The following is a 27,095-nucleotide window of genomic DNA, read 5'->3' as shown; positions in this document are numbered from 1 at the left end:
GGGGGGGGTGGTATGTTTTTAACTGTACTCCAGCAGTTCCTCTAGGGCAGCTAGTGGCAGAGACAGACTGCTTCCACTCGCAGGCCATTTTGGCTACAATCCTCTGCGGAACACAGGGAGCCTGCTGGGTCCCAAGAAGTTGGACACTGACAGATGGCTGTTTCTCTTTACGCATGCAGAGTTTTGCCTAGGCCTTCTTGTTTCTTTGGTGAATAAATATTTCATAGTTAAGCACAGAAGTTTCCATTGTTGTGATGCGCGCTCGCTCTCTCTCTCTCTCTCTCTCTCTCTCTCTCCTGACTGATTGAGTTAGTGTGGTGTGGTGGTTAAGAGCGGCGGACTGTAATCTGGAGACCCAGGTTTGATTCCCCACTGCTCCACATATGGCCAGCTGGGTGACCTTGGGTCAGTCACAGTTCTCTCTCAGAACTCTCTCAGCCCCACCTGCCTCTCAGCCGCTCTGAGACTCTGAGTGAAGGGCGAGGTATTAAGCCAATCCCTTCTTCTTCCTCCTCCTCCTCCTCCATGTGCAGCCAGCTGGGTGACCTCGGGTCAGTCACAGTTCTCCCAGAGCTGTTCTCTCAAGAGCAGTTCCCTCAGAACTCTCTCAGCCCCACTTACCTCACAGGGTGTCTGCTGTGGGGAGAGGAAGTGAAGGAGATTGTAAGCCGCTCTGAGACTCCTTTGGGTAGTGAAGAGCGGGGTATAAAAACCAACTCTTCTTCTTCTTCTTCTTCTTGATCGATTGATTTCTGGGATAGCCTGATCTCATTGGATCTCAGAAGCTAAGCAAGGTCAGTGCTTGAATGGGACACCACCAAGGAAGACCGCAGAGGAATACAATGGCAAACCACATCTGCTTCTCGCTTGCCTTGAAAGCCCCATACTGGGGTTGCCATAGAGTTGCCAGCTCCGGGTTGGGAAATACCTGGAGATTTTAGGGGGTGGAGCCTGGGGAGGGGAGGGACCTCGGCAGGGTATAATCCCATAGAGTCCACCCTCCAAAGCAGCCATCTTCTCCAGGGGAACTGATCTTGGTCATCTGGAGATCAAGTGTAATAGCGGGAGATCTCCAGGTCTCACCTAGAGGCCGGCAACCCTAGGTCGCCGTAAGTCATCTGCAAACTGATGGCACTTATTGTATTTATACAAAATGTGCAGTCCCATTTCTGACCATTAGCATGCAACTGGCTTTACAACAAAATTCAAAGAGTCACAATAGATAGCTGGCATTTGATGTCCCCATCACTCCTTCGCAAATAGAAGGGGAAGTCGTGGAAGTAGTGACAGACTTCACGTTCCTGGGATCCCAGATCACCGCAGACTGTGACAGCAGCCATGAAATTAAAAGACGCCTGCTCCTTGGGAAGAAAGCGATGGCGAACCTAAACAGCATGATAAAAAGTAGAGACATCACCCTGCCAACAAAAGTCCGCATGGTCAAAGCAATGGTATTCCCAGTAGTCATGTATGGCTGCGAGAGTTGGACTATACAGAAGGCCGAGTGCCGAATAATAGATTCTTTTGAACTATGGTGCCGGAGAAGACTCTTGAGAGTCTCTTGGACTGTAAGAAGATCAAATCAGTCAATCCTAAAAGACGGCAAAGGATGAGATGGTGAGACAGTGTCATAGATGCAACGAACATGAAATTGAGCCAACTTCAGAGGACGGCGGAAGGCCGGAAGGCCTGGCGTGATCTGGTCCATGGGGTCGCGAAGAGTCGGACTCGACTGTGCGACTGAACAACAACAAATTTGATGTTCACGCACGCATGCCCTGTCTCAAGCAAGATGCTTCTCAGAGATTTTACTTCAAGATTCCTGGCAGAGGTAGTAGAAACTAACAACGTTTTGTCCAAGTTTACTTGTTTGTTTTTTAGTTTTATCACACTCTTCTCCCTGCTTGGGACCCAAAGTGGCTTATCACAGTGTTCTCCCTTCCACCACTTTATCCTCACCAACAACAACCTTGTAAGGTAGGACAGGCTAAGGGATTGTGATGGGCCCACGGCCACCCAGCAAACTTCCATGACAGAGCAGAGATTTGAACCTGGCTGTCCCAGATCCTAACCTGACCACGATGCCATGCCCACTCTCTCAAGAATCCCCGGCGTCTCAATACATGAGAGGCAAACTTCATATAGAAAGATGCAGGGATTGTTCCCAATAAACAGAGACAGAGAACACGTATGCAATGAAGCTGATGGGCAGTAGGCTCAGGACAGACAAAAGGAAACACTTCTGTAGGCAGAGAGTGATTAAAATTGGAATTCACTGCCAGAGGATGTAGTGAGGGCCACAGGAATAGACAGCTTTAAAGGGGGATTAGATAGATTCCTTGGACTGCAAGAAGATCAAATCAGTCAGTCCTCAAAGAAATCAACCCTGAATGTTCCCTGGAAGGCCAGATAATGAAACTGAAGCTCAAATACTTTGGCCACCCAATGAGAAGGGAGCACTCACTGGAGAAGACCCTGATGCTGGGAAAGATTGAAGGTCAAAGAAGACGGGGACGGCAAAGGATGAGATGGTTAGACAGTGTTATCGATGCAGCGAACATGAAGTTGAGCAAACTTCAGAGGACGGCGGAAGGCCAGAAGGCCTGGCGGGATCTGGTCCATGGGGTCGCGAAGAGTCGGACTCGACTGTGCGACTGAACAACAACAGATAGATTCATGGAGGAGAGGTCTATCAGTGGCCACTAGTTATGGTAACTAAAGGGAACCTCCACATTCAGAGGCAGTCAGCCTCTGAATCTCAGCATCAGGAGGCAACATCAGGGGAAGGTTTCAGCCTCTATGTCCTCCAGAGGAACTGTTTGGCTGGACTAGATGGACCACTGGTATGATCCAGCAGGGCTCTCCTCATGTTCATAATTGCAGGAAGCCATAACACGCAAGCAGGCATTAAAAGATGGGTGTTAATATTTATGTTGTGCTGATAACATTCTCTGGATCTCAATTTTCCCCTGGATTTTGGCATTGCACATTACCTGGTCTTTTTTTTCTGAAGCAGAACTAATGCACTAGGAATTCCCCGCTGCTTCATTTTGTATTTCCAAGGGTGTTATGCATAAAGATTGAGCTGCAATTCTCACTTCTTTCAGCTCATCTGCATCTTCCCCCTTTTTTCACATTACCAGCATGCTTGGGTACACTGGGGGGGGGGGACACTACCAAGGAAACACTCTTAGTGTGACTGTTGGACATACACTTGTATCCAGCTTCTTTACTGGCATTTTCCCCAGCACTGGGGTACACGTGTACATGACAGTCAAGCACAGCGCAAAAGAACCCTGGAGGCAACTGCACCACGGCTGCTTTTTTGCTATGTTGTGTCAATGCACACTTTGGGAACATAGAGGGGGGAGATGCAAATGAACAGCAGGGTGCCGCTAACAGCACAAGTTTCCAGTTCCAGAACTGACTGGAGACAGTAGCTAAACTAGCATTCAGGAGTTAAGTGTGGTGATGAACAATATTCCAGAACAGAGGAATGGAATGGGAGGGGAAGAGGAAGAGGAGGAGGAGGAGGAGGAGGAGATTGGATTTATACTCCGCCCTTCACTACCTGAAGGAGTCTCAGAATGACTAACAATCTTCCCCTTCCCCTCCCCACAACAGACACCCTGTGAGGTAGGTGGGGCTGAGAGAGCACTTCCGAGGACTGCTCCTGAGAGAACAGCTCTGAGAAAACTTGTAACTGACCCAAGATCACGCCAGCAGCTGCATGTGGAGGAGTCCATGGTGGTGGAAAGTGCCATCAAGTCTCAGCCAGCCAACATAGGGCAACCCTGTAGGGGTTTCGAGGCAAGAGACGTCCAGAGGTGGATTGCCATCGCCTGCCTCTGCGTAGCCACCCTGGACTTCATTGGTGGTCTCCCATCCAAATACTAACCAGGGCCGATCCTGCTTAGCTTTCCAGATCTGACGGGATCGGGTAGCCTGGACCATCCAAGTCAGGGCAGTCCATACCCAACTGAAACTAGCTCATGGGCATGTTCTCAGCATACAAAAATGCAGAGACTATATGCTGACCTGTGTGGCCTAGGTAAACCCGATCTCATAGAATCATAGGATGTTAGAGTTGGAAGGGACCTTGCAGGTCATCTAGTCCAACCCCCTGCACTCTGCAGGAGCATAGCCGAAGGATAGCCCTACAACATACCCAGGAGATGGTCGTCCAGCCTCCGCTTGAAAACGTCCTGCGAAAGAGCATCCACCACCTCCCGAGGCAGACTGTTCCACTGCTCAACCACTGTTACAGTTAGGAAGATCATGTGATCTCAGAAGCTAAGGAGGGTCAGCCCTGGTTAGCACTTGGGTGGGAGACCTCTAAGAAAGTCCCGGGTTGCTCTGCAGAACCACCTCGGTTCGTCTCTTGCCTTGAAAACCCTTTGGAGTAGCTATGAGACACACACACACACACATTCCAAACAAACAACTCCCAAATGCGCAAACCCAATCGTCTACCTTAATTCTAAGCGTACAACGGAACTCGCACCTGTTCGTTCATATCAACTCCATATCGCAGCTCCAAAACGAAATTTTCGCAGTTGTGGGGTGTCAAGTCATAGGGCATCTCCTTCCCCACCAGCTCCTCAGCCTGCCAGAGGATCTTGGAGAGGGGGAGAGGCGAGTGTGTCTCGTCATATTTATTGTTCACTCGGTAGCGGTCCTTCCGCACCACGTGCTCCAGCCAGTCCTTTTTGACGAAAGCCCCGCTGGACGTGAGCGCCAGGGGAATGCCATCTGCCAGGTGGTCGCCTGGGAAGCAGAAGGAACCAAGAGAAAGTGACAAATGAGGGGGCATCGACAGAGTCGGTGGGGACAAGGACCATTTCATCCCCCTAGATACACAATGACCCGCTACATGACTAAGGAACGTCATGGAGCCCTCTCTTCAAAGGATACACTTCTGGGTAGCAGTGGGTGTGAACAAGATCTTGGGGTACGTGTGGGCCGTAAATTAGATATGAGCAGCCAGTGTGATGCGGCGACAAAAAAGGCGAATGCGATCTTGGGGTGTATCAACAGAGGCATAACATCCAAATCACAAGACGTTGTAGTCCCGCTGTACACTGCATTGGCCAGGCCACACCTGGAGTCTTGTGTGCAGTTCTGGAGGCCTCACTTCAAAAAGGATGTGGACAGTATGGAGCGGGTGCCGAGGAGAACGACGAGGATGATCAGGGGCCTGGAGACCTATGAGCCCTAGGAGGAATGGCTGAGGGACTTGGGAATGTCCAGTCTGAAGAGGAGGAGGTTGAGGGGGGACAGGACATTTCTGTTTTCAGATATCTGTACAAACCCTACAGTATTGGCACTGGAAGTCCCATCCTGTTGATTTATATTTGACTTACACTAATGTAATCCGCTTGGAGTCTCAGCAAATAATGAAGACCATAAATAACCAAATAATTTTCTAAAAAATTAGTTATGTACTGTATTTCTATACCACTTTTCCTCATTGCTTGCAGCTCCCATTGACCGACTCTTACAGAGACGTCAGAATACATCAACCCTACACCCCCCCTAGTATGATTCAAAGTCACCCTACACTTAAAAAGAAATTCTCTAAAGCAACGGTCACACACCATTAACTCCAGGAAACGGTATGGACCCTACTGAGCCGCAAGCACAAGGCAGGAAGTCAGTTTGGCATCACATGGTTTTACAGTCATGTGACAGGAAGGGGAGGAGCCCACATCTCTGAACCTGCCTGTGCCAAATGGAATCCCGTCTACTGATGGGTGACCTTGATTCCTTATCTTGCTGTTTCTTTCAGCCAGCATGCATGGAGAAGTCAGAGTTGCCATCTCCAGGTCAGAAATTCCTGGAGATCTGGGAATGAAACCTGGGGAAGGTGAGGTTTGCGGAAGGGAGGAACCTCAGCTGGGTATAATACCATAGAGTCTGGCCTCCAAAGCAGCCATTTTCTCCAGGGGAACTGATCCCTATAATCTGTAAATTAAAGGTAAAGGCAAAGGTTCCCTTGCTTGAAAGCCAGTCGAGTCTGACTCTAGGGTTGCGGTGCTCATCTCCATTTCAATGTCGAAGAGCCAGCGCTGTCCGAAGAGTTCTCCGTGGTCATGTGGCCAGTATAACTAAACGCCGAGGCGCACGGAACGCTGTTACCTTCCCACCAAAGTGGTACCTATTTATCTACTTGCAATTTCTTGCTTTCAAACTGCTAGGTTGGCAGGAGCTGGAACTAGAGACGGGAGCTCACTCCGTCATGCGGCACACTCGGGTCTCGAACGGCTGAACTACCGATCTTCCACAGCCTGCAGTTCAGCGTCTTAACCACTTGAGCCACCGCAGCTCCTATAATCTGTATTTAGCTCTAATGCCTGGGGGTCTCCAGGCTCCGCCTGGAGGTTGGCCACCCTAGATGGGAGTCATGCTACCCATGCTTGTAGCAGGTCCTTCCAAAAAGCGGCAAGAAAATCACAGCTCTTTAGGGGCTCGTGTCCTAATTGGGGGGGGTCTCCGTGACCCTGCTGAGGATCTGGATCCAGGGGATGAAGACAGATGCTCTAAAACATGCAACTGCCGCTAGGTGATGCTGCCGCTTTGTTTCTGCTCCGCCGAATGAAACAGCCAAATAAATAAAAACAAATAAATAAATCAGTAGCTGGAGGGATGGAGGGAGGGAAGGCAGCGTGGTATATAGCCGACCTAGTCAGAACTCAAAAGCTAAGCAGGGTTCATGCTTGGACAGGAGACCACCAAGGAAGACTCTGCAGAGGAAGGCCATGGCAAGCCACCTCTGCTTCTCCCTTGCCTCAAAAGCCCCCTTGCTGGGGTCGCCGTTAAGTCGGTTGCGACTTGGCAGTACTTTACACACACCGTCTGTAGCTAGAGTTGTTAAAATTGCAATGAAATGAAACTCAGACTCTGCCTCATCAGGGTATGCTCTACAGAACTGACATTAAGCCGCCAGGAATATCGCTGAACTTACATTCGGCAGCCAAGTGGACAACCATCTTGTCCCCTACGTAGATGGCCCAGTGCTGATAAGCCGAGCGGAAGATCTCAACGAGGTCTCCAGGTTTTAATTCGTCCTGGGAAGAGAAAGGGTGACATTCAGTTGAGGCTTGAAGCTATTTATTTGATTGTATGGGGGAAACTTGACATACGCTGACCTCTCCAGAGACCTGCTCGAGAGCAAAATACCGAACATCAGAACCGGAAGGAAGGACCAGAGAGGGAAGGTCTGGTCTTCTTAATCACCTCAGCGAGGGGCACGATGTTGCTGTGATTACTGGCAAAGAAGAGACCTCACGTCCGGAAATGCAGCCTGCTTCTCTGATCGGGGAAGAGCTGGTATTTGACAATTCTGAGCTCGGCTTGCTAGGCGGGTTTAGTGACAGGGAAGCGCGGGAGGCTGCAGTGTCGTCCACACCATTACGTTACTCACAGGGAAAACCAGACATTTTATTCGCTTTATCTCTTTCCAGCCCGCCTTTCTCCCCAGTCGTTCACATCACTCTCTTCTCTTCCATTTTATCCACACCACAACCCTGTGAGGTAGATTCAGGTCGGTAGCTGCATTGGTCCGAAGCAGCAGAACAAAGTTTGAGACAGTCCAGTGGCACCTTTAAGGCCAAGTTTTATTCTGCTTTCACGTGCAGAATAAAACTTGGATGGTCTTAAAGGTGCCACTGGACTCGGACTTTGTTCTTGTGAGGCAGGTTAGGCTGAGAGTGGGTGACCGGCTCAAGGTCCCCCAGCCGGCTTCCAGAATAGAAGTGGGATTTGAACCTGGGTCTCCCAGATTGTAGACCAACACTCTAACCACTACGCCAGGCTGGCTCTCCAGAGGGTAGCTCTAAGAATCACTGGAAATTCTGTGGGTTTTACCACAGAGTTCCCAGTGATTCCTAGAGCTACCCTCTATCACTTCTGGGTTTTCCCCAGATGTGACATCATGGCACAGGCGATACCGCCAACGATTTTTTATTTTTCTCCTGACACCACTTGGAGCAGTGGTGGCCAACAGGAACTGGGACAAATAAGACTATCTTCTGTCAGCACTGGGGTCAAAAAGCCCAACAAACATTGAAGCCTGTCTTGAATCTGTCCATAATCCATCAGATTTCTCCCTGCCCTACCAGATTCTGCCCTGTCCTGCTCGATCTGTCCAAGCTGCACCCTCCAGCAGTGTTCCCTCTAAGCCGAGTTAGTGTGAGCTAGCTCAAAGTTTTTTAGCCTCCGGCTCACGCATTTTTGTCTTAGCTCAGGAAGGATGCCTCCTAGGGTTGCCAAATGGCACTCACCTCCTTGGCGGGGGACTCCTGGGCAGCTCCCGGTGCATGTGTGCGCAAAGCACGCGTGCGCTGCATCTACGTCACCCGGATGTGACGTCATGACGCCGGGCACACTGGGGGCGGGGCCACAGCCATTTGAGGGGAAAACATAGAGGGGAAAACTCTATGTTTTCCCCTCAAATGGCTGTGGCCCCGCCCCCAGCGTGCGACATCACATCCGGGTGACGTGCACGCGGGGATGGGGTTTCCCCCGGGGCCCAATTCCGCAGGGGCGGAAATCGGGCCTCCAAAGCAGGGGAAAATCCGCCCCCCGGGGGGATTTGGCAGCCCTAATGCCTCCAGAGCAAACTAATTTATGCAGTAGCCAAATTGCTCGCTCACAACTTTAATGTCAGTAGCTCACAAAGCAGAATTTTTGCTCACAAGACTCCACTGCTCAGAGGGAACCTTGCCCTCCAGCCCAACAGTGTCTGCCCTAGGCCTGCCTGCCATCCATCCTTAAATATTCCCAGGTTGCCAGAGCCAGACGCTGAGAGGAGGCCTGTACTTTTAAGGCTGCGAAGAATTTCAGCTATCCCTCCATGGCACCACTGAGATGAAAAGCAACACTGAGCAAGAATTCTACCCCGTCAGCTCTTAAAGGGCCAGTAGCCTTCTCAAGGCCGGGACCTGGCAACAAAACTTCGAAGCCTGTACAGTAACCACAGCTTGGCCTTTTCAGCTGTAATAGAGCTCCCTCTGCTGGCATTTGCATATTCTGCAGGAGAATGAGGGAAGCAAAAAAAAAAAAAAAGCTAAATATATCCAAAACAAAATCAGCTTCTTTCCCCCTTTTAATTTATTCTTCCATTCTTCCTCTAAGAATGTCAGGAAAACGTATATACCCCCTCCTGTTTTACCTTCACAACAACCCCACAAGGTAGACTTGATAGTCACACTATCTGAAGGTCACCCATTGAGATTCACAGCTAAGTAAAAAATTTGAACCAAGGCTTCTGTTGGCCACTCTGGGTCTCTTTGTTTTCTTCATTCTACACCACATAATCCAGCTTCCGGAATGGGAAGTGGGAAGCCAGATATGGGTTTGAGCTCTGGGGACCCACGTTCAAATCCTAACTCTTGAGGGCCTATACTATACAAAGTCCTCATACTGCGTAGGGGATAGGGTCACCATGAGCACTGTAGGGTTGCCAGCCCCCTGGCAGGGGGAGATTACCTGCCTCTCATTCCGAACTGCTGCTCCAAGCAGCAGCGGGGGGGGGGGGAATGATGGAGTGACATCACTTCCAGGAAACCCCAGGAGTGATGTCAGTCCTCTCTAGGAATCACCAGAAAATCTGTGCCTTTACCAATGAAATAAATAAATACCATAGTGTGATTCCTAGAGAGGAGGGACCTCACCTCTGGGTTTTCACCCAGAAACGATGTCACAACATCGACAGTGTCATTCCTCCCTTTTTTTCCTCCTGCCATCATCGAATCCATCAGCGGTGGGAGGTGAGTGCAGTGGGGGGAGTGGCCCACTAGCAGTGGGCATTTGGCTAACTTAGCTCAGGCACCTCTCTGTTAGGGTTGCCAGATCCCTTCTTCTTGTTGGCGGGGGGATCTGGGAAGAGACGTCATCACATCGGGGCAACACTCTGGTTTTTGGGCAAAACTCTAAGGTAAAATCGGGGTTCCGAAGCAATGTTGCTGTTTGGGGGTGGGGTTTCCCCCAGTGGCCAGCAGAAGCCCCCAAAACTGGGGGATTCCCCACACGGACCTGGGGAACAGCAACCCTACTCCCTGTACACTAGGCTTGCCAAGTCCCCTCGGGGGGCGGGGAAACCCCCGCCCGAGAGGCCCGTTACCCACCGCCAGCGGATCAGGCCCAGGGGGGAACTCCTCCCCCAAAGCACGCGACGTGCCCAGCGTCAGCACGTCACCCAGAAGTGACGCAGTCGTGTCGGGCGCGTTGGGGGCGGGGTCGCGGTCATCTGAGGGAAAACTCTATGGGTTTCCCTCAGATGACTGTGCCCCCGCCCCCGGCGTGCCCGACATGATTCCGTGAACTCCCGGAGCAGTGCTGGATTCCCCCGCTGTATCTAAGGTAAGGACCTGGCAACCCTACTGTACCCTGCAGTCCCAAATAGAACCTCCACACAACAAAGAACTGACTTTATGATTCCCTGGAACTGACTTTATGATTCCCTGGACGTCTTGAGCTTCTGAGCGGGTCTGGAATCTTGAGAAAGGGCAGTGCGTGTCAGAACAAAATGGCTCCCATGAGGGCATAGCCAGTTGCCAAGCGGCCGCTGCAAGAATGAAGCCAATCACCAAAGCTTTGGCGGTTCCAAGCCAAGCATCTCCTTCAGTGGAGGCAGCTGCCTCTGAACGGACACCCCCTGCAGATGCAAAAATATTGCTTCAAGGGCTCTTCTGACGCACCAAGGAAGTGAAGTGAAGCTGGGATCAGCTCTTTGCTTCGGGGTTATGGCACTGTTTGGTTTCAGTTTCCTTTCCAGCCACAGGGAGAGGCTTCCAAGTCCAGAGAGATAAGAAAGTTGTGTGGCCAAACGAAAGATGGACAGCTGTGGCGCATCTGCCCAGGCCGAGCTCAGAGCTCTGCTAGTCAGTCAGGTGAAAAGGAGCGACCCAACACTCCCTGTTTCTCTTTTTCCATACCAACCAAGAGTATTGGGATTTTATGCCCAAGATTTAAGAAGGAAGTGAGCATCAGGAAACACATTGGTAGAAGCCATAGTGCCATGAGGTCGCCTTTTGGAGAACTGCTCATCTACGTCAACTGCAAACAGCTCTTCAAAGACATCCCCTGCTCTGAAATCGTTTGAACTGGAGGGATATCAGGGATTGAACTCAGAACCATCTGCACGCTAAGCAAGCACTCACCCACTGAGCTATCGCCCACATTAAACAGCCACCTACTTACCCGCTCAGCTGGGTTCTTCACCCTGATAAAAAAGGCTGAGTGGTTCTGCGCCTCCTCATTCATCTTTTCCAGGGTCCGTGTGTTCTTCTCAATGTCGACTTCCTATGGGCATAGCTAGAAGAGAAGGCATTGAGATGAGCCACAAAAGTGCCTTGTGACTTACTCTCCATCTCTGGGATGAAGAAGAAGAGATTGGGTTTATACCCCGCCCTTCACCACCCAAAGGAGTCTCAGAGCGGCTTACAATCTCCTTTCCCTTCCCCTCCCCACAACAGACATCCTGTGCAGTAGGTGGGGCTGAGAGAGCTCTTTCAAGAATTGCCCTTGAGAGAACAGCTCTGAAAGAACTAATGACTGACCCAAGGTCACACCAGCAGCTGCATGTGGAGGAGTGGGACATCAAACCTGGTTCTCCCAGATTAGAGGCCATGTTCTTAACCTCTACGGCAAACTGGCAGATTTGCTGGCACCCAGTATTTCTCCCATATCATCTTTTCCAGGGCAATACTGGTTTTTACCAGGTAGAGCAGTTAATGCCTATGCTATCTGGAGAAAAAATAAACTTACAAGGATCAGCGATATAACATCTAAAGGACAAATTACGGAAAAATTCCAGAGCAGAGTAAAGCGATACCATCACTTTGTGTGATCTAGACACTTTACGTCTGTTGATACGGCCCAAAATCGTATTTGCTTTTTTAGCTACTGCATCACACTGCTGATTCATGTTCAATGTATGGTCTACTAAGACCCCTAGATCCTTTTTGCACATGCTACTGCCATGACAGGTCTTCCCATCCTGTAATTGTGTATTTGATTTTTCCTACCTAAATGCAGAACTTTACATTTATCCCTGTTGAAATACATTTTATTTGTTTTAGCCCAGTTTTCCAGCCTGTCAAGATCATACTGTATCCAATTCCTGACTCTGTCTTCTACCGTATTTGGTACCCCTCCCAGTTTAGTATCATCTGCAAATTTAATAAGCATTCCATCTATTCCTTCATCCAGATCATTTATAAAGATGTTGAACAAAACAGGTCCCAGGACAGAACCCTGAGGCACTCCACTTGTCACTCCTTTGAGAGCCACTCCTTTGAGAGCCAGTTTGGCGTAGTGGTTAAGTGTGCGGACTCTAATCTGGGAGAACCGGGTTTGATTCCCCACTCCTCCACTTGATCCAAGTGCTCTCCCAGATTAGAGCACGGACTCTAATCTGGGACAACTGGGTTTGATTCCCCACGCCTCCACATGCAGCTGCTGATGTGACCTTGGGTCAGTCACAAGCTCTGGCACAACTGTTCCTAAAAGAGCAGTTTGTGTCAGAGTTCTCTCAGCCCCACCCACCTCACAGGGTGTCTGTTGTGGGGAGGGGAAGGGAAAGGAGTTTGTAAGCCGCTCTGAGACTCCAAGTGAAGGGCGGGGTATAAATCCAATCTCTTCTTCTCTTCTTCTTCTCTTCTTTTCCAAGAGGATGAGGAACCATTAACAAGCACTCTTTGGGTCCGATCTGTCAACCAGTTACAGATCCACCTAACAGTAATAGGATCCAAACCACATTGTACCAACTTGTCAATTAGAATATTATGTGGAACCTTATCAAAAGCCTTACTGAAATCAACATAAACTATATCTACAGCATTCCCCTGATCCAGCAAGGTAGTAACTTTCTCAAAAAAAGCGATAAGGTTAATCTGACATGACTTGTTCTTGATAAACCCATCCTGGCTGTTAGTAATCACAGCCATCCTTTCTAAATGCCCAAGGACTGACTGATTGATGATTTGTTCTAAAACTTTTCCAGGTATAGACGTCAAGCTGACAGTTCGGTACCCGGCTCCTCCTTTTCCCCCTTCTTGAAGATGGGGACAACATTTGCCCACATTCAATCTTCAGTCAGAAATTTAAGCTTTCATTTTTAGATTTCCAACAGATACACAGGTAACTGAAATCTCCCATGACTACTGTGTGCTGTTTCTTTGAGAACTTTGGGATCTGTTCTAGGAGTCTCTCATCCAAGTCCTCTGCCTTGGTTCCCTTGTGAAATACACTTTTGGGTATAAGATAGAGAATTGTTACTGTTTTTCAAAAATGTCCTAATTGATTTCTAATTGGTCTGATTGATGTTTGTAAAAGAAGTCTTTGTATTCTGATTATAGTAAAACGTTTATAATTATAAAAACCTAAAAACATTGCTGCCATGCAGTTGTAATATTTTAATGATTATGGTTGACAACTGTGGATTCTAGTTTGGTTATTGGGTGATCTATAGCAGACCCCCACCATAATATCACTGTTATTTCTTGCTCCTTTTATTTTTATCCAGAGATTCTCAACTGGACTTCCATGCTCAGATTCATGTATTGCCTCACAAGCATATACCTCCTTTACATATAATGCTACTCCTCCAACCTTCCTTATTTGTCTATCCCTTTTAAACAAGTTGTACCCCTCAATCCTAATATTCCAGTTGTGAGTGTCATCCCACCAAGTTTCAGTAATGCCTATTAGGTCATAGTCCCCTTCATCATCATCATCATCATCATCATCATTATTATTATTATCCCACAAGCTGACTTCAAGTTCCTCCTGCTTGCTTCCCATACTCTGTGCATTACTGCAGAGACATCAGAATCCATGGTTTATGTGCCCTGAGGTTTTTGTTTCAGTACTTACATACGAGTTAATGTTTCCTAGCATATGTGCCACACCCCACAAACCTTTAGTGTTCTTATCTCCAGTTAATGGCATCATACTAGGTTTTAAATTTTTGTCTTACTCCCCCATAGGATTTAGTTTAAAGCCCTCCTTATCAGGTTTGCAAGACTCTTATCAAACACGTTTTTTCTACCCTCATAAGGTAAAAACCATCTCCCGATAGAAGAGCTTCATCACGAAAATGTAAGCCATGGCCCAAAAAAACCAAATCTTTCCTGATGACACCATCTATGTAGCCAGTCATTTATTTGCAGTATTTTTCTTTCCTTTCTTAAGCCACAGCCTTCAACGGGAAGAACTGACAAAAACACAACCTGTGCTCCTAGGTCCTTCACTTATTTACCCAGAGCCACATAGTCTCTTTCAATATGTTCTGGGCTATGCCGGGCAGTATCATTTGTTCCCACACGGATGAGCAAGAAAGGATAGTAACCTGTGGGCCTGATGAGTCTTCCTACCCTTTCTGTCACATGCTGGATGTGTGCACCTGGTAGATAGCATACCTCTTGAGATGACAAGTCTGGTCAGCACGCTTTAGCCTTTACTCCTCTCAGTAGGGAATCCCCAGTTACCAGCGCACACTGGGGAGCAGAAGCTCGAGTCCTCTCATCTACGGGGGCCTGAGAAATTTCCTTCAAGCTTCATGGAGGCTGGGGGAGTAGCCCTTGTTCCAGTGATCCAGAATCAATATCTATGGGGAGATCTTGGAACCGATTGCTTAGCAACAGAGGCTCAGAATGTCTCCTGGTTTTCCTGCTCCAGTGGGTTACCCTCTTCCATGTACCCTCCTCCTGTGTCAGGTGCTCCTCCATTTGCTGAGATACCTTTCCCTCCACCTCCTGTTGCCCTCCCAAGAGTGCTTCATGCATTCTGTCCATGAACTCTTCTCCTTCCCTTATAAAATGGAGTGTGGGCAAGCATGCCTCAAGTCCCTGTATCTTCTCCTCCAGTAGGGCTACCAACTTACACTTGCTGCAAGTGTAATTGCTGTTATCCTCAGGTCAGAATGCAAACATGCCACAGACTTTGCACGTCACTGCCTCAGCCCCCTCACCAGCCATGCTGCTGCAATCCATTGCAGAAGTGGTTCCGTTTCTCTTGCACTTCACTGAGAACTTCCCTGCCAAACTGCCTCACAATACTACTTGTGCAAAGCTTGCAGAAGCAAAGACAAAGCTTAACACATGTAGGGTGTTGTTGTGTATTGAGCCTAAGCCTTTCCTCTAGCTGTGCATAGAACAGGCTGAGATTGCTTCTCTAGAACAATAGCTCACCTGGATCCAGGAACTAACTTATAGATAAGCAGTGTAATTTAAATAGCCTATCACTGGGCGTGTGTGTGTGTGTCGGGTGCGGTGTTTTGCATGCATATAAGCAGGGCTCCAGCCCTGCTAGAGCTGTCTTGTAGTTTGCTGAAACCACTGAATAAACTAGAGCTGATCCCTGCAATGCGTCTAGAACCCAGTATTTAATAGGTGTAAAAGAAGCTCAGCTACTTACGGGGTCCCCAGGCCTGACCCCCAGGCTAAGAGCCACAGGGCAAGAGCCCTTTAGCTCTCGCCCTTCAGCTCATGCCAAAGGATCATGCCTCTGGCGAGGAGGAGCCTTACACAGTTCAAGGCTCACCCAGCAGAGAACAGGGCCAGCAGTCAGCCCCAGGCAAAACAGACCCTCCCCAATCAACAACAGTCATTTTCTGCCATCAGCTACAATCGGCTACAACCCAGGCAAAAGAGACAAACAGAAACAACACTTACTCAAACAGGCATCACTCTCCAGTAGGCTATACACACCCACACATCCTCAGACGCTGTCCTCCCACACAGTAACCTCAGCTAATTCTCCCCGGCAGTTAAGGAAAGCTGCTTGTAAGCTGCTTCACATACCGGCAGGGGAGAAAAGTGAAGTATAAATAGCGAAATAAAGAAGCAGCATGTGGACAAATTACTGGCATGCTTAGTTTCCTATGTGTTAGGAGTGGGGGGTTTTCCCCCAACCAGGAAGGATTTCTTCATGTGAGCCTTCATTTGCAGTCTGAATGGTACAGCTCAGATGCCGCCTTTCTACCCCTGTGAGCATTGTGTGTGCGTGTGAAGTGCTGTCATCTTGCTTCCGACTTATGCTGACCCTATGAATTAACGACCTCCAGAACTTCCTATCATTCGCAGCCTTGCTCAGGTCTGGCAGACTGAGGGCCTTTGTGGCTTCCTTGGTGGAGTCCATCCATCTCACTTTGGGGCTTCCTCTTTTCCTGCGGCCTTCAACTTTTCCTAGCATTATTGTCTTTTCTAGTGACTCTTGTCTTCTCATAATGTGGACAACGTACAATTGTTGTTGTTCAGTCACACAGTCGAGTCCGACTCTTCGCGACCCCATGGACCAGATCACGCCAGGCCCTTCTGTCTTCCGCCGTCCTCTGAAGTTGGCTCAATTTCATGTTCGTTGCATTGATGACACTGTCTAACCATCTCATCCTTTGCCGTCCCCGTCTTCTTTGACCTTCAGTCTTTCCCAGCATCAGGGTATTCTCCAGTGAGTGCTCCCTTCTCATTTGGTGGCCAAAGTATTTGAGCTTCAGTTTCATTATCTGGCCTTCCAGGGAACAGTCAGGGTTGGTTTCTTTTAGGATTGACTGATTTGTTCTTCTTGCAGTCCAAGGGACTCTCAAGAGTCTTCTCCAGCAGCACCATAGTTCAAAAGAATCTATTCTTCGGCGCTCGGCCTTCCTTATAGTCCAACTCTCGCAGCCATACATGACTACTGGGAATACCATTGCTTTGACCATGCGGACTTTTGTTGGCAGGGTGATGTCTCTACTTTTTATCATGCTGTTTAGGTTCGCCATCGCTTTCCTCCCAAGGAGCAGGCGTCTTTTAATTTCATGGCTGCTGTCAGTGATCTGGGATCCCAGGAACGTGAAGTCTGTCACTACTTCCACGACTTCCCCTTCTATTTGCCAAGTAGGGAGAGTTCAAGCTTGATTTGATCTAGAGCCCACTGACTTGTCTTTTTTGGTGATCCATGGGATCCATAAAACTCTCCTCCAACACCACACTTCAAAGGAATTAACTTTCTTCCTGTCAGCTTTCAGCGTGGTGTAGTGGTTAAGAGTGGTGGACTATAATCTGGAGAACCTGGTTTGATTCCCCCCTCCTCCTCCTCTTCCCCATGAAGCCTGCTGGGTGACCATGGGCCAGTCCCAGTTCTCTCAGAACTCTCTCAGCCCCACCTGCCTCACAAGGTGCCTGTTGTGAGGAGAGGAGTAGTGGAGAGCTATTGTGGAGCAGCAGATAAGAGCGATGGACTCCAATCTGAATAATTGGGTTCGATTCCCTGCTCCTCCCCCACATGAAGCCTGCTGGGTGACCATGGGCCAGTCACAGTTTCTCTCAGAACTCTCTTAGCTCCACCTGCCTCACAAAGTGCCTGTTGTGGGGAGAGGAAGGGAAAGGCAATTGTAAGCAGCTTTGAGACTCCTTAAGGTAGTGAAAAACATAGTATACAAACCAATTCTTCTTCTTCACTGTCCAGTTGTGAGAATTAGCCATAATCAAAGGGAGTGATCTCCTCATAGATTACTTTGAGAGGGAATCATCCTTTGACTATGAGCCTATGGGTACGGGTACGGGTACGTACATACTTGCTTCATTTATCCCCTGCTTTTCTCCTCCGCTTAGATCATTTTCCTGCCCATATGTCTACATATGTCTCCCTTCACTTCTGTACACTACAGTATATAGCAATAGGTACAATATGAGTAATGGAGGAGGTGATGGTGTACCTGGGTGATGGTCCAGACCTGGGAATGATGGCTCAGAAGTTGCCAGAGCAACACCTGCTAACCACAAGGAGCTGTCCCTGGTTCTGCAATTGCACAATAGGAGATGGGTGGGTCTGTTTCCCCCTCTTCCCAGTGGCTCTCAGTAAAACCAGAACATCCATGGACTACTGTACAACCCCCTGACCTGGATGGCCCAGACAAACCCAGTCTCATCAGATCTCAGGAACTTGGATGGGAGACCACCAGGGAAGTTCAGAGTTGCTACGTGGAGGCAAGTAATGTCAAACCACTTCTGTTCCTCTCTTGGCCCTACAGGTTCACCATAAGTCTGTGAGTTGATGGCACTTCACACACACACACACACTGTACAACAGTGACTACAAGCACAAGCCAGGAAGTTTCCAATTCAAATTTTAACTCAGTGGCTAACTCACTAGACAAACCTCTTTGAGTCAGCCCGATATCTCTGAAGTAACTAGCCTGAGCTTGTCAACTCATAGAAGCTAAGCAGGGTTGCCCGTGGTCTGTACTTGGATGGGAGAACACCAAGGAAGACTGGGGCTGGTATGCAGACGATGGCAATGACAAACCACCTCTGCTCATCTCTTGCCTTGAAAACCCCATGAGGGGGACATCGTGAGTCAGTTGCAACTTGATGGCACTTAATTATATTATTATTATATTCAGGGCTCTTTTTGTAGAAAAAGCCCAGCAGGAACTAATTAGCATAATAGGCCACACCCAACAGCAGGAACTCATTAGCATATTAGGCCACACCCCTGACAGCACAGCTCATTTGCCTATTAGGCCACACCTCCATGTTACCAGAAGTGTGCTCATCCAGCCACACCCACCTTTTGCTTCTTATTCTGTTTACCTTGTTTGTTGTCCAAACCCAGGGCTTTTTTGTACCAGGAACTCCTTTGCATATTAGGCCACACACCCCTAATGTAGCCAATTTGAATGAGTTTCTGCTGTTGGGTGTGGCCTGTTATGCTAATGAGTTCCTGCTGGGCGTGGCAAACTCGGGAGCCAGCCGGAACGTTCCTGCCCCAAAATAGCCCTGATTATATTAACTGAAAGAATATTGGACTGGTCACAGGAAGCACTTCTAAGAGGAGTCAAAGTTCTCAAGAGATGTTACCGCCATGGAATTGAAATTCAGAGGTGGTCAGGTTTAGCCGCCGGGCGGTTTTGGTTCTCCCCTGCTTTTTGTAACAGGGGGTAGGGGGAGGAAAGAGATAGCCTAAGGAATTACAGCTCTTATTGATGAGACAAGATTCCCTTGGTGGCTTCAAAAGGCGCCTAGCCTGGCGTTCTCTCATTTGCAACTGTATTTGCATTTCATCAGTTAAAAGGCACAGTTGATTAATCATCTGAAATTAATATGCATTTACACGTTTCCTTCCCTTGTTGCCCTTATCACTGGCTGTCTTCTCTTCCTCTGTCGAAATTTCAATTATAAGGTTTTCAAGACGGGGCCCTGAATCAGTCGACAGCCCCAGCTGCCAGGGAAATTGACCCAATAGCAAAATGAAAAAGGTGGTATTCTGACTGACTGCTGGGTCCTCTTAAGAGGCTCTGATCCACTCATGGATCCAAATTTAGGACCCTCCAGCACCTGGTTCACACAGGGTTGCCAGCCGCCAGGTAGGGCCTGGAGATCTCTTGGAATTAAGACTGATGTCCAGGCAACAGAGAGCAGTTCCCCTAAAGAAAATGGCTTCTTTGGAGAGTAGACATTATGGCATTATACCCCACTGAGATCCCTCCCCTCCCCAAATCCTTCCCCAGGCTCCACCCCCCAAAATCTCCATGTATTTCCCAACCTAGACCTGGCAACCCTAGGTGCACATTAAATGAAGAAAACACACCAAGCCCCACTCTTCTCAAACCCCAGAGAACCCCACATACCTGCAATGTCCTGCAACTTTTTTCCTCTGGAAACTAAATTAGCCATCCCATTTTCTACTTGGTGCTAGGAGTGACATCACAGGGAAGTTGCTACCTCACCTGTTACCAGGTAACCATGAAATACCCTGGTATGTGTGAGATGCTGATGATGGCCCCATTCAACTCCATCAGCACGAGGAACCGAACACCGGATCATAATCTCTCTCAAGTCTTTCGTCCACAGAGACAAGAAAGGGGGAAGGGGGCCATTTTGATTTGCTCGGCAAGGTGGTCGCTGTGCTGCTAAACAGCCAGGCATTTGGATACCTGAATAGCTGACCCCCACTGTTGCTCATCCTTTCTGGTTTTGGTGAAAGGGTGTGTGTAAAGCAGCACACCAGCGTGATGTTGAACTTAGCATGCCCCAGTTCAAATCCCCACTCTGCCAGGGAAGCTCTCTGGATGACTTTGGACCAGTCTCTCACCTCACCTTTGGGCCAGTCTCTTACCTCACAGCGTTGTTGTGGTGAGAAAATAATGGAGGCGGGGAGAACCATGTTATAAACTCCACTGGGGAGGAAAGTGGCGTCTACATATCCAAATAAATAAATATGCTGTTCCTTCAGATTTATGAAAAGCGGACCATTTTTAAAGCAGTTGTGACTGTGGGAGCCAGTGTGTGAGGGAGTCCATTTCAAAGAAGGAGGAGGAGGAGATTGGACATACCCTGCCCTTCACTACCTGAAGGAGTCGCAGAGCGGCTTACAATCTCCTTTCCCTTCCCCTCCCCACAACAGACACCCTGTGAGGTAGGTGGGGCTGAGAGAGTTCTCTCGAGAACTGCCCTTGAGAGAACAGCTCCGAAAGAACTTATGACTGACTCACGGTCACTCCAGCAGCTGCATGTGGAGGAGTGGGGAATCAAACCCGGTTCTCCCAGATTAGAGTCCTCCCTCCTAACCACTACACCAAACAAGCTAGAGGTGCCCTACCATAGTTGGTCAGAGAAGGTTTAGGCATCTGATGTGACTCTCCGTTGGTCAATAAACTGTCCTCAACAGGAAGCAGGCAAATGACATTTAAAAAGAACTAACATCGTAGGCTGATGGCAAACATTATGTATTTGCTTTCTGTCCATCTTAATTTTGTCTGTGTTACTGGAGGGGCAAAAATCCTTCATTGGGGAGGCTATAGGGTGGGACAGGGGCGTGGCCACCCTATTTAATGTGCATTGAAGAGGTCAGAAAGGAGTTGAGGGGCTGTAAGAGGGGCTGTGGCTCAGTGGAAGAACCTCTACTTTGCCATGCAGAAGGTCCCAGGTTCAACCCACGGAATCTCTATTGTAAAAAGGACCAGATAGGAGGTGATGTGAAAGACCTCCAGCTGAGACCCTGGAGAGCAGCTGCCAATCTGAGTAAGCAATACTGACCTTGATGGACCAAGGGTCTGATTCAGTATAAGGCAGCTTCACATGTGCTCCCATAGTACTCTCATTCCACACAAGATGTAAAACTGAAATGTTCATTGCTTACAACAGACATACTTTGTGTAGCCTTTGTGGACTTAAATCCAAAAAGCTGGGAAACTTAAAAGCTGCATTTGATTCTATACCTAGAGAGTGTCTATGAGCCAAATGTCATGAGTCTTCCATCGTTTGCATACTTCTGTACTTAATTTGGCAATTATATAATAACCCTGCTGCTTGTGTTAGAACATAAGAACATAAGGGAAGCCAATGTTGGATCAGGCCAAAGGCCCATCCAGTCCAACACTCTGTCACACAGTGGCCAAAAATCCCAGGTGCCATCAGGAGGTCCACCAGTGGGGCCAGGACACTAGAAGCCCTCCCACTGTTGCCCCCGCCCAGAATACAGTGCATCCCTTGCCCCAGACCGAGAGCTCCTATCTATACCTTGTGGCTAATAGCCACTGATGGACCTCTGCTCCATATGTTTATCCAATTCCCTCTTGAAGCCGTCCATGCTTGTAGCCGCCAACACCTCCTGTGTTCCTTGGGGCCTTAAAGGGTAACTGACAAAGGACATCCCTTTGTCCAGGGGAGTGAGCAGGGTTGTTTGTTGGCTCCCCTCCCATTTAATTAGGGTTGCCAGCTCTGGGTTGGAAACACCTGGAGTTTTTCAGGGTGGAGCCTGAGAAAAGAGGGGTTAGGGGAGGGACCTCAGTGGGATATAATGCCACAGAGTCCACCCTCCAAAGCAGCCGTTTTCTCCAGGGGGACTGATCTTGGTCGTCTGGAGATCAACTGTAATAGTGGGAGGTCTCCAGGTGCTACCTGGAGGTTGGCAAGCCTGCATTTAATCTCTAAATAGTCTTGCAGGGGCCTTAGTTGCAATGAATTCCAATGCCCGTGTTCTGGTTACCAGTCAGATCCCATTGTTAACTCCATGCAGATGATACTGTCTTTATATCTAGGTCACCGGTGGGCCTGCATAGATTCCCAGCGGCATTTCAGAACTTTTGCAGGCTTGGTGATACATTGCAAAAAATCTTAAGTTGTGATCTTTTCGATACCTTCTCGGCCCAAGCAACTCTCCTGCAAGTTGAATAGTCAGCCAATTGAGCAAATGTCCCAGTTTCGTTACCTAGGTATTATATTTCCCAAGCTTCTCTCCTATGGAAAGCTCACAAAGGGCTTGCTCTGCTTTCAGTGTCCACAGCCCCTCTGCAGTTCTTTGTCACTTCTTCTCTCTCTGCTGAGGGTCAGGATGTCCCTGCAGCAATTCAAGTCTTTAGAGCGGAAGTGCTGTCTCAGCTTTTATATGGTGTGGCCGTTTGGATTGCTGGAGTGGATAGTTCTATTTCTTACGGTGGAATTGGGATTGTACTAAACTGCAGCAGTCCAGAAGGACATCTTCATATAGAAATAGGTCTGTACTCCGCTGCTGTGATTATTGATGGCATTCTGCATTATTGTAGGTATCTTCTGGCTTTTACTGCAGCGTCTTCTGCCTTGTAATCCTGCATTCTGCTTTGCTCATGTGATACCTTGCCCTAGGCCAGGGGTCCCAGATGTGGTGCCCTCCAACACTTTTTCTGCCTCCAAGTGTTTTTAGGAAATGGGCAGGGCCAGGTGGGGCTTTTGCCCAGCAAGGCTTCTGACTAGCCCCTGGAGATTTGATTATCTGTGCAGATTTTTTAAAATGACTGTGTAATGATTTCATGTCTTCGTGTGTGTGTTTCTTTAAATGTTTAGTGTGACTGCAGTAATGTAAGGAGAGGGAGATAAGTGTGATGTGATTGGCTGATGACTGAGAGTGTGGGAGGAGAGATGTCTCTGAGGGGATTCTGTGTTCTGGAAGAGACGAGTGTGGAGTTTTTGTGACAGTCTGTATGACAGAGGAAGCAGTTGGAGTTCAGCCTGTGTGGCTATATGACAGAGTTTAGCCTGTGTGGCTAAGAGAGAGAGAGAGTTTAGCCTCTGTGGCTATATATGAGATAAGCCTGTCAGAGTTGAGTTTTGGTGTTTGAGAGACTGTGTGTGACACCAAGCTTAGTCAGTTATATTTTCTTTTTTCAACAACAGTTCAAAAATACCCAGAAACCTGCTTGTCGCTTGGGCAAATTAATGAGGCAGGTGGGCTGTATTTCAACACTCTGCCTTTGGGATGAGGTTTAAAAAGTCTTTTATGGATTATTTGCAGGAAGCCACTCAGAATAAAGATGGAAGCTGGATATGAATTTTTGTGGCTGACGCAACAGATAAAATGGACCTCTAAATAGAACCTCCATGTTCTGGAGCAGTATACCTTGAAACACCAATTCCTGGGCAGCGACAACAGGGAGAGGCTTCAGTGTGGTGGGAACTGGGTTGCTTAGGGTTGCCAACCTCCAGGTAGAGGCTGAAGATCTCCCAGAGTTACAATTCATCTCCAGACTACAGAGAGCAGTTCTCTGGGAGAAAATGGCAGCCTTGGAGGGTCGACTCTGGCATTGTACCCAGCTGAGGTCCCTCCCCTCCCCAAAATCTGCCCTCCCCAGGCTCTACCCTCAAATCTCCGGGAATTTCCAAACTCAGAGGTGGCATCCCTGGGCTGGAATAGCCAGGGGATATTTGATTAAAAGGCCTTCTGGATCTGTGTTCATATGCTGCCCCTTGAAGAGGAGAATCAACAATGGTGGAGCAAACCCTGTTCCAAAGAATCTTCTCTGCTATTATGTTTTTCTGTGAAGAAGTGTCAGAGGCTGCCCTCTTGGGAGGAATAGGTATGGTTTGGTCTATCGCAGCAGAGGAACAAGGACTATTAAAAAAAAATCCAGCTTCCCAGTATGAAATCTTACTTTAAAATTTTAATTTTTAATTACAGAACAATATAAATGATCCTCTATTTCAGAACTCTCAAGACAGGGACAAAGTAAGAAAGAAACAAAAGAAGAGACAGAAAGTGACTTCCGAGTACAGGATGGAACGGTTCATCCATGGTCAAAGCAGGAGGCACTTCGATTATTTTTCTTCATGCCTGCTGGGCAATAGCAGACTGCCCAGCAAAGTGGCCAAGCCCAGAATAACCCCAACACCAATCATTCCCACTGCACTGGCCACGGTTTCTCTCACCTGCAACAGATGAAGAGGAGGAGGAGGAAATGGAAACATTAGGCTGTGTCTCCACCAACCTGGGGAAGTTGCTGAATTTCCATTCTGCCTAGGGATGCCAGTCTCCAGGTTTTGTTCCAGCTCCATTCCCATAGGCTATAATGGAAACTCGCTCTGGGGGGCTGTTTGTTTGCAGCATAGTTGCTGGTGCCTCTCCTCAAAAAAACCCCAAAGTTTCAAAAAGATTGGACAAGGGAGTCCAATTCCATGGGGCCCAGATTGTTTTCAATGGAGGGGGGAAATGTCTTGTGAGCTGAAGCAGAAATCCCCGCACTACCTGTTAACATTTTGTGCACCAGCACCCCCTAGCACAGCTTAGAAGGAACTATACAACATGCTAAATGGACATCCCTCAGGCCTATAGATTTTATTTATGTTATTTATAGTCCACCTTTCTCACTTGGATTCAAAGGAAGATTGCACAGAGTGAGTCAACACAATCGACAGGGTGAGACACTGAATAAACAATGCAATAGGATTAGGGTTGTAGAACCAATCAGAAGTCTTAAAACACTGAATAATGCAAAAATTCCATACCAGGATTCTAGTTTCAGCAAGCTATACACAGTAGTACAGACCGCAGCCCCTAGTAATTTATCCAAGGGGAATTTCACATTACCCAGTTTCACCCGGTTTCAAGCCGGTAATGATCCATTTTGAAGTGAACCGGTATAGGGCTGCCATTTCACACATGGCTTTCCCCTTCTGGTAAAGAGCTGGATCTGAAGCGGTTTGCCATTTCAGACTGCACCGCTTTTTCCCGCTTTCCCCCCACCATTTTTCACCCGTGCGGGCGATCTCCGGCTTTTTTTTTAATCGTTTGCTTTAGAGCGCTATAACAGTATAACAAAACACTCCATGCATTCCAATGGGACTTATATAATGCTATTCCGTTATCGCGTTATAGCGCTACAACGCTATAAAGCAAACGTTCCCGGGGGGAAAGCCGGAGATCACCCGCGCAGGCGAAAAACAGCGGGAAAAGGCGCATCGGAACCGGGAGAGGAAACTGAGGAGTACTTGGAAGCGGCTATAAAGCAAACGTTCCCAAAAAAAAGCCGGAGATCGCCCGCGCGGGCGAAAAACAGCGGGGAAAAGCGCATCGGAACCGGGAGAGGAAACTGAGGAGTACTTGGAAGCGGTTGACAGGTAAAACGCTTCAGCCCCGTTTCCTAAACGGGACAGAAGCAATTGTGTATGAAATGACAAATATATTCCGGAAGAGAACCGGTTCTCAAACAGTTCTGTCTGAAATGACAGACCAGAAACCGTTTGGGAACCGTTCCTCTTCCGGAATATATCGCCTGTCTGAAATTCCTCATTGTCACTTTGTGAATCATTCAGTACAGGGCAACTCTATTTTACCTGCATAGCAAAGCCCTGTCAAATAATCAGTTTTGCATGGTTTGGGGAAAGCCAGGAGAGCGGGAGCCTTCTTGACCTCAGGCCAATATAAACGCAACAGCCTAGTGGAGTTCATTAACATCCACTAGAGATATATTAATGCATGCTAAAAACTGAAGGGAGGTTAGGCAGAAGAACAGGTCTCCTTGAAGCCTCAGCCCGTGGTTAGAGCCCTAGGACATGCAAGCAACGTTTTGAATCGTATTCTCCTACACCACCCACCTTTTGAGAGAGATGGCCCAACTCAGTAGGCAGCAGAAGCAGTCCCCTCAGGACTCAAGCGCAGGCCACGCACCCACAGACCCAGGGGTCTCTGTCCACATACGTACCTGGTCGCTCCTAGCTGTGCCGTACCGCAGCCAGGTAGCGAAATGTTCACAGTTCTGGCTGGCCACTCGGTAGTTCACTTCCTTTCCCAACAGCGATTCTGCCTCCTGGACGATTTGGCCTGCAGGCAGCGGCTGGTATTTCCGATCATATTTGTTGTTGACCCGGCAGGCGTTGCTTCTAGCGATCTCCCACAAAAGTTCCTTCTTCACCACCGCCTTCTCGGACGGGATGGACATGATGCTGTTGACGCTGGCCTGGGCTAAGTCATCTTGGAATGACAAAGAGGGACATCACCAGCACATAGAAGCATGAGGACTAGGGTTCCCGTTGGCCCACTTATGGCGGGAGACCTCCAAGCAACTGCAGCTCTTGCCCACTGATGCTCAACCGATTAGCAGGCAGAAACGGGCCAAAAGGGGAGGTGCGATTGTCCAGGGGGGATATTTACAAAGAAAAAGAACACCTCGCCTACTTACTGGAAGTTCTGTCCACAGAGTTTCTGACAATTCCTAGAGCTACCCAGAAGTGACAAGGGTGGCTCTAGCGACTGCCAGGAACTCTATGGTAAGATTACCATAGTAAGATTACCATAGAGTTTCTGGCGATTGCTAGAGCTACCCTTGAAACTTCTGGGTAGCTCTAGGAATTGCCAGGGACTCTTTGGTCACAACTTCCTGTAAGTAGATGAGGCCTTATTTTTCTTTTTAAGTTTTTCTCCCAGGATGCTGCCCTCCCTCCACACAACTCTCCCACCAGTTGCCAGGTGCTGCACAACAGCTCTAATCAGGACACTGGAAACCCCTCATAAAATACCAATTTCTTTGTGGGGGTTTCACACAACAGAAGTAAACTATTTTCACAACTATAGCTTCTGAGTAGATGTACGTAGAAACCAGGGTTGCCTGTTCCCTCCTGGTAACCAGTGGGGGAGGAGAAACTTATTAGAAGCAGAAGGGAGGCCCATGCCATGTTGTGTGGAACCTGCAAGTTTCTAGCCCTTCTGAATCAAGGCAAAACCAGACAACCTGGTGTATTTGAAAAAAAAAGAATGAAAGATTGTTAAGGCATTCTCAGATTCAGTCCTTGTGATTTCCTAACCCATCTCATTTTTATAACGGCCTGGTTTGCAAGCCTAGATTCAGGAAAGTTATATCT

The 27,095-nt window shown here is 48.3% G+C and overlaps 2 protein-coding genes across 2 annotated transcripts in view; both read right to left on the bottom strand.

Annotated features, from left to right (window-relative positions):
- Nucleotides 1-4,480: 4,480 nt before the first annotated feature.
- On the bottom strand, nt 4,481-11,265 carry LOC107118252 (HRAS-like suppressor 3). The gene is made up of 3 exons (XM_015420552.1): nt 11,203-11,265; nt 6,965-7,067; nt 4,481-4,767 (listed from the first exon to the last, which is right to left on the bottom strand). Exons 1-3 carry the CDS (start codon nt 11,263-11,265, stop codon nt 4,481-4,483), a joined length of 453 nt encoding a protein of 150 aa, XP_015276038.1.
- A 12,676-nt stretch (nt 11,266-23,941) lies between these two features.
- LOC107118257 (HRAS-like suppressor 3) overlaps nt 23,942-27,095 on the bottom strand; it is a 20,987-nt gene continuing 17,833 nt past the window's right edge. Inside the window, exons 3-4 of the mRNA XM_015420565.1 lie at nt 25,940-26,208; nt 23,942-24,167 (exon numbers count right to left, since the gene is read on the bottom strand). Coding sequence (XP_015276051.1) covers nt 24,057-24,167; nt 25,940-26,208 — 380 coding nt within the window. The 3' untranslated portion in view covers nt 23,942-24,056. The remainder of the gene's footprint in view (nt 24,168-25,939; nt 26,209-27,095) is intronic.

Source organism: Gekko japonicus, unplaced genomic scaffold (genome assembly GCF_001447785.1).
Source record: "Gekko japonicus isolate JY-2015 unplaced genomic scaffold, Gekko_japonicus_V1.1 scaffold713, whole genome shotgun sequence".
Classification (NCBI taxonomy): domain Eukaryota; kingdom Metazoa; phylum Chordata; class Lepidosauria; order Squamata; family Gekkonidae; genus Gekko; species Gekko japonicus.
This window is presented reverse-complemented; position numbering and strand designations above follow the sequence as displayed.